The sequence below is a fragment of the Echinops telfairi genome, unplaced genomic scaffold (assembly GCF_000313985.2).
Source record: "Echinops telfairi isolate 266 unplaced genomic scaffold, ASM31398v2 ScPeMD7_6273;HRSCAF=7185, whole genome shotgun sequence".
Taxonomy (NCBI): Eukaryota; Metazoa; Chordata; class Mammalia; order Afrosoricida; family Tenrecidae; genus Echinops; species Echinops telfairi.
The window spans coordinates 1,159,614-1,167,584 of NW_022110173.1; the positions used below are offsets into that span (position 1 = coordinate 1,159,614).

The 7,971-nt window shown below is 40.1% G+C and overlaps 1 protein-coding gene across 1 annotated transcript in view; it reads right to left on the bottom strand.

The window, feature by feature from the left end:
* KDM5A (lysine demethylase 5A) overlaps positions 1-7,971 on the bottom strand; it is a 99,910-nt gene that overhangs the window by 17,460 nt on the left and 74,479 nt on the right. The window contains exons 20-22 of the mRNA XM_030887221.2: positions 7,500-7,655; positions 4,128-4,679; positions 3,616-3,762 (exon numbers count right to left, since the gene is read on the bottom strand). Of these exons, the coding sequence (XP_030743081.2) occupies positions 3,616-3,762; positions 4,128-4,679; positions 7,500-7,655 (855 nt within the window). The remainder of the gene's footprint in view (positions 1-3,615; positions 3,763-4,127; positions 4,680-7,499; positions 7,656-7,971) is intronic.

Genomic DNA, 7,971 nt, shown 5'->3' on the forward strand with positions numbered 1-7,971 from the left:
TTGGACAGGGCAAGATATGACAAAATAATAATTTATAAATTATCAAGGCCTCATGAGGGAGGGGGGAGCAGGGAGGGAGGGGGAAAAATGAGGAGCTGATGCCAGAAGGTTAAGTGGAGAGCAAATGTTTTGAGAATGAGTGCAATGAATGTACAAATGTGCTTTACACAATTGATGTGTGTATGGATTGTGATACAAGTTGTATGAGCTCCTAATAAAATGATTAAAAAATAAATTTAAAAAATTCAAAAGAAAATAAACTATTTCCAGTACTACTATGTATAAAGTAAAAACTGAAAAAAGCACATATAATCATCAAAAGTATAAGGAGTAAATAAATTATGGCATATTCATACAATGAAAACTATCACTGTATAAAACAATATAGATATATTTCACAAACATATTGTGAATGAAGTAAGTCAGCCCACAAAAAATATGATATACAATTTCATTTTTGTGAAATTCAAAGGCAGGCAAAATTAATATACAGTTCATTGTAAGAGAGGTGGCTGAGAAGGGACAGGGGGAGCCTCTAAGGTGCTTATAATGTCCTATTTCTTGATCTGAGCGCTAGCTATATCCATCTGTTCCCTCTGATGTAACTTACTAAGCTGTATACTTACGGGGAGAAGGAAAAGGCTTTCTACACCTGTAAAGAAACCCCTAAGGGCAGTCCTACTCAAGGGCAGCAAGTTTGATTTTGAGTTATACACTTATGGCTCATGTATCTTTTTACGTACTCATATATAAACAGTGGGGAAAAAACTTTAAATATAAAGGATAAAAGCAAAAGGATAGGAAAACAATAAGCCTTAAAAGAGGCTACTAGGAAGGAAAATTACAAGTTAGTTTCCTGGTATAACTAAAGGAAAGGAAAAGTGGCCTTTCAGTGAGAAATGTGTGTTATCCATCTTATCTGGCAGAAAGCAGTGTGAAAGTCTCAAATAAAATGTTTTTTCAACAAAAGCTCAAGCCAATCAAGTGTTGTCCAGGGTAGAGAAGGTGAAAGAATACTTGTGTTGAACTTGCCTTTCTCCACACAGGCTTTAGTGATAGAAAAGGAACTTCCTAAAATAAAATAACCACTGCTATTCCTCAAAGAAGTCACGGATGGTGGGTTGCTAACTACAAAGTTGGTGGTTCAAACCCACCAGCTGCTCCACAGAGAAAGATGAGGCTTCCTCTCCTCAAATGAGTAATGGTCTTGGAAACTCCCTATCAGTTCACTATGAATTGGATCTCTCTCATTCCTTGTCCTCTTCTGAAGATGGCTTGAATTTCTGGCAGCACCCTGTAGACATAATGCTACAAAAGTACAATGTTTTTAAATTATCTTCAGCAAAAATTTACTTGAGTGTGATATTAATGATATAGTTAGATTCTGCATTCTGTTGGATCACCTTTCTTTGGAAGGGGCAAAAATATGAACCTCTTTCAGTTGATTGGTCAGGTAGTCAGCAGAGAACATGGTACAAGGGATATCACTGCTGCTGTCAGATATGGCTTGCCTGAAAGCAGAGACTACACAAAGACATTTGACTGGGTGGATCCTAACAAACAAGGGCTAACAATGAATCCAACAGGAATTCCAGGGCACTTCACTGTGCTCGCTCATCACACAGAACCTGTACATGGACCAAGATGCAGTTGTTGGAATAAAACAAAGGAATACTGGGTGGTGTAAAGTCAGGAGAGATGCGCGTCAGGATTGCATCTATCAGATTTGTTGGATATGTATGTTGAGCAGATCTCCCGAGAAGCTGGACTAGATGAAGAATAACGCAGCATTAGGATTGGTGGAAACCACCAGTGATATGGGAAAGACACAACCGTGCTTGCTGAAAGTGAGAAGGATTTGAAACACTTGCTGATGATCAAGGAATGCAGTCTGCAATATGGATTGCAACCCAAAGTAAAGGAAACTAAAATCCCAAGAACTGAACGATAAATGGAGAAAGGATTGCAGGTGTCAAGGATTTCACTGTATTTGAATCCACAGTTAGTGCTCATGGAAACAGCTGTCACAAAACCCACTATTTATTGCAGGAGACAAATCTATTGCAAAAGACCTCTCTGAAGTGTTGAAAAAGCAAGGATGTCACTTTGAGTACTGATTAAAGTGCGGCTGATCCAAATGTGGCATTTTCAATCACCTCATTGGCATGTGAAAGCTGGACAACCCTAAGTTAGAATGGAGAAGAACGGACGCGTTTGAATTATGGTGTTGGTGAAATACTGACAGCACCAGGAGCCGCCAAAAACAAATCTGTCTTAAAAGTATGAATATTCCTTAGAAACCAGGCTGCGGAGATCTCACCTCATATGCTTTGGACACGCTATCAGGAGAGACAGGTCCTAGTAAGTAGAGGGTCAGCGTAAAAGAGGAAGGCTCTAGGTGAGACAGATGGACCGACACAATGGCTGCAACAATGGGCTCAAACATATCAACTGTGAGGATGGCACAGGACTGGGCAGTGTATCATTCTGTTCACTGCAAAGATATCACCATCAAGAGATCAAGGTCAAAGATATGACCTTGAATTACTGTTGTCTTACTACCACTTTTCTATTCTTCTAATTAAGTGTAATGCTAACACTGTAACAGCCCAAATTTTACCATCTGCCAGTATCTCCTAATGTAGAAGATGTATACTAGAACTCCCATGTAAATTCTACATAAAAGGACTACTGTGTACCAACATAAAATCACAGGGTTAATCTATAGTGCTGAGTGAAGATCAAGTAGTATCTGTGATATTCTTTTCGTGTTACATACATGCTTCCAAGCAAAATTTATCATGTTTAGGAATACCAGAGCAGTGGTGATGTGTTGGAAAGGAACCAATGTAAGCAGTGGATTCCTCTAAGTCATGGTAAACAGGCAATTCTTAGTATTTCGATTAAAATTCAGTTGGCTAGATCAAGGGCTAACATTTCCAAAGCCTTTAAAGCATACAACAGAAAACCACTTTAAAAAAATGTGGCCTGGAATTAAGAATCCATATTATGTAAAAATTATTTTTCAAAAATGAATTTCTAAGTGTGGATGACAGATGGTTCTAATTTTACAACGTGTGTGTTTTAATGTTGATGGGATTCACATTCTTAAGAATGAGCAGAACCTACTTAATTTGCATGCTGAAAAGACAAGTAACAAACAGTTAAGTAGAATACGGGAAAAACTCTGCATAGTTCTTTGGATGTAGTCTCTTTCGTCACACCAAGAACTCCCGGGCTACAGTACCAATACTAAACCGAACAACTAAGAACAACAGAAAACAGATCAACGAATGATCAAGGAATGCAGTCTGAAATATGGATTGCAACCCAAAGTAAAGGAAACTAAAATCCCAAGAACTGAACGATAAACGGAGAAAGGATTGCAGGTGTCAAGGATTTCACTGTATTTGAATCTGTAACTGTGACCTGGCAGGGTCTCTGGCTAGCCATGACGTTACTACAAGGTAGAGAGACAAAGTCATTGGAAAGGGCCAACAGGAGCCAAACAAAACAAACTTGTCAGAGCCCGCTCGTCCCCATCTCTGTGGCGTCAGCATCAAAGCCATCACAGTGATAGCGAGTCACTTCTTATCGCTGCAGCAAGGTAGTTACCTTCGTGTCATAGCCATAGGTCTCCCGAATGTCTTCATCAGAGTCGGTTTCTTCATCGTCGTAGTCCGCAGTGTGTCGAGGGGAGGAGGACACACTGCTGCTCACCGCCCGGTGAAAAGCAGACTGTTGGAAACTAGGTAAGTGTCCCTACAAAGCAGACAATTCCAAGATAAACAGAGACATACGAAACAAACATGAGGAATGAATAGTTACCGCCATTACAATTTAGCAACAAACTTGCAAAGGGACTAACAGTGCTTCAACAATTAGTAGAAATCACATTATTTGATTATGATGCCCAGGCCCACTTGAATGGTATTTCTGAAGAATATTTCATTAAGTGGAGCTCCAGAGAATGTATGTAGAAAAAAGGATGTTATGGATAACATCTTTGCTAGCAAGTTACTGTTGCCGCTCTAATCGACAATAGGTAAGACAGATTTAATTTACCATTGACACTTGACAAATCCCATGAAGTACGGGGAGAGGGGAGATGTAGCCCTTGAACTTGCCTGTAAGTCAGGATTGGCAGCTGCTTTTTGGAGTTCTGCACTGATGATCTTTTCCGTTTTCTCTCGAGCTGCCTGCTCCACCATCCGCTGGCTCAACACAGACAGTCTGGCCAAGGCAGAGGACAGTTCGTCTGTAGCCAGGGCCTGGCGGGCTCTATCCTGCCAGCTCATGGCCCGTTCCGTCAAGCACTGCAGCGCTTCTCCTTCAGGCAGCCGTACAGGTAACTTCTGAAGAGACACCAGGAGTGACAGAATGGTCTCTAGCCTGGGCCTTCGAGATCGCATACAGAGAGGGCAAAGGAACTTGACGTCTTTAGCTTGCCAGTGAGACCCTCTTTTCTGGGAACTTGATTTAGGAAGGGGGACACAGCTGTTATGGAACCAGTCTTTGCAGAGCTCACACTGCAGCATGAACCCACTGGCTGTCTTGCGGCAAATGCAAAATTTCACTTCTTCTATACGGTCCACCATGGTCATCTTGGCTAGGTTGGCTGCTCTGAGGGAATGCATGGCTTCAATTTCTTTTTGCTCCCGTTCTTTGAAAACGGCCACCTGTGTACAAGTATTTCATTGAAATGAGTCATTTCACTATACTTCCCAAGTACCAAATCCTTAAGGCTAACGGGCCATCCCTGAATTGTGGCATCATGGTTATAAAGAACTGTTCATTCCAAAAACACAGTTCATTCAACAACTTCCTAAAATTTGGGACATACTAACAATTTCTACATAAACATTTCTCATCTTCAAAGAGGGCAAAGTGCTACCACATTCGATCATTTACATCAAAATAGTACACTTCTGAACTCTTCTGAGACTATAACAGAACAACAATCTGCTTTGAAGTCAAGTCATTCTGGTACGGAAGCCTGGCTTTTGTACCTGTAAGTTGCCAACCTGGGGTACAATGCACATGAAAATGCTCAGTGTGTTGCCATGCATAATGTACACTCAATAAAAATATTAGTTTTGCCCCCTTGTAATTCATTCCCTAGGGACCAGTTATAAACAAATCAATTGTTATTTCTTTCTAGAAGGCCTCTCCAATTATTGTGTAGGTAAAATAACAAAACCTGATGACCAATTATAACATCATCTGGACTCATTTCAACGAAATAAATAAAAGCAAACAAAATTATCAAAAATATTCTTCACGAATTTTATCTCTAAACTACTGATTAACTTTGAGATGCTTTCAAAATACTTCTTGGTCCTACCTGCCTGGCCTTTTCATTGGCTTCAAAATAGATCGTTTGTAGGCAGATGGAGCCACATCAAGTTACGTAGTGTCTGTAATTCCCTAATATTACCTGTTGCCTAAACTAATTTTAATTTCTTTCTACTTTCTCAGGCTCCAATCAATTCTAACACATCTCTCCTTGCCTTGCCACTCTAAAAAAAAAAAACAACTCTTCTTTTGGATAATTCTCCTCAGCTTCATGTGTTTTGTGTACTCACTCTACTGCTGCTGCTGAGAACTGCTGAGAAGACCTGAGCTTACAAAGCAGCTGGTACTACTACAGGGACATTTCCTTTGAAAAGTCAAACAGTAGTAAGTGTCATGAAGTCAAGCCCAGGAAAATAATGCCGAAGAAGGAAGCAACACAAAGAAGTTCATTTCATGGTTAACAGCAGGGAGCACTTGATTCAAAAGTAGGAACCTGTTTAGAAATTATGAACAGTTTGATGGAATATTAGACAAATACTAAAACAAAAAGAACAGCAATATGCAAAACACACGAGTTTGGGGAGTAGCAAAAGTTTTTATATCATTTGACTAAAAACGTATTTTTACAGGAAGTATGACCATAAAGACAAAGAAAGTATGCAAAAATAAAAATAGTTGTACAAAGGTATTTATTTAGATACTGCTCTCCCCAATAGGTTTTCTCACACTGTTAAGGAACAAAGAACTACCCTAAGCTTCTTTGTAGATTGATGTGACCCATTATTTAGCACACCTTAGTTTGGGTTTTCAAATAATTGTGATTTCATCTATTATATCATCCAGCTGATATTAAATCATCAGTCACTAGAACATGATGTGGCTTGTTCAAATCCAAATACTAGGTCTACTGTAATCTTCCTATGTAATGTCCCAAATAAAACCCATGTTGGCTCCTTGAAATTACTATTTTCTTTAAGTGCTCCCAAGCATTTGTATAAACTTGATATAACAGAGGAGGTAAGCTGACTTGTGTAAAACAAATGTAACTGTCAGAAAGGAAATGGTTGGGGGAGGGGTCAGAGAGCAGGGACGGTTAGTTTAAAGGGAAGAGAACTAGCAGGGGACATGTTTCGGCTTCGGACACGTGTTTGAGCACAGCGTGCAGATGTCCTCAGTGCGATTAGCTATACAACAGTAGTTAAGTCAAGGCTTGAGCTATACATTTGAGAGCTGAGGCCATGCAAGTGGATGAGCTGACAAGGAGTGACAGGAACAGAAGGTCAAGAGGGATAAAAATATGCAACTGGTGGGATCTCCAAGACCAGGCATCCTCAAACTGCGGCCCGCCGGGGACATTTATCTGGTCCGCCGGGTGTTTCTGCCCCATTTGCGTTTTTACTTCAAAATAAGATATGTGCAGTGTGCACAGGGATTTGTTCATAGTTTTTTTTTTTTTAACTATAGTCTGGCCCTCCAACGGGTCGGAGGGACAGTGAACTGGCCCCCTTTTTAAAAAGTTTGAGGACCCCTGCCCAAGACTATAGTTCTTAATCACACTGCAGGTCTGGAATTGAATTTACTCCTCTGTTAGAATAATCAGCCATTTATTATGGGCTAAAGGGGTAACAGGTACCCAGAGACAAAGTACAGAGGGTTAGGACAGGAGGGATAGAAATAGGAAACACAAGGAGGAAATGGGATAAACGATGGTACATTAAGGAATGGCAAAGAATGGGTTGGAACAAAATGTGTATGAATTGTTGAATGTAACACAGATGACAAGGCTGTAAACCTTCAGCTAATTTACAAGAAAAAGCTAAAAGAATAGGCAAACAGAGCCCTCAGAACCACCCACTGATCAAGGCAAAGAATTGGGAGGGGAAGTAGGTAAGGTGATTTTTGCTATTATTGTTCTTTTATTTGGTTTCTTAAAAAAAAAAAAAAAGTCCCCACCATGCTAGAATACATCTGTGGAGAGTGTTTGAAGATGTTTGAAAGTGAGGGGAGAAATCTACAGAAAGAAGGTACCAGAGCTTATGGGCAAGGAAGAGAATCTGGAAGAGGGATTAGATGGTTGGCTACAGGGAGATGCTCCTTCAAGGCTACAAGAATGATTAATTATCAACTAGACAAGATGGGAATCTGTCAGACAGACTGTCTTTCTTCCAAGCACAGCAAGGGTGCTTTCCGGCATCATTCCTTACCACCATGGCCGTGTCTCTGGTTTCCTCCAGTCCTTCCTCCAGATCACTCAGGGGCTCGAGGTCCAGATCCTTTCCTTTTTCTATCAGTTCTTTGACCTTTTTCCTTCTGTTTTTACCGTTTCCGTATATTCCAATGTCAGTCCGGGGACTTAGCACCTTTAAAGATAAAAAAACCAAAACATGCACTCCAGTTTTAAAATCATTCTGAAAATGAAATTAATTAAAATGAACAGCAAGGGCAACAGAGCAACGAAGTCCCCAGGGAATACCAAAAATAGATTGTGGGGTCAGGGCGGAACACACTCCTAAACGACAACAAACAATCCTTGAACTAACTACAAGCTTTTCTTTTTTTGATGTTGTTGTGTTTGGGGGTTTTTTGTTGTTTTTGTCATTGGCTTTTTGTTGTTGTTTTGTTTTCTTCTGTTGCTTGGTTTTGCTCTGTCTTGTTTTTGTGCATGTTATTATCTCC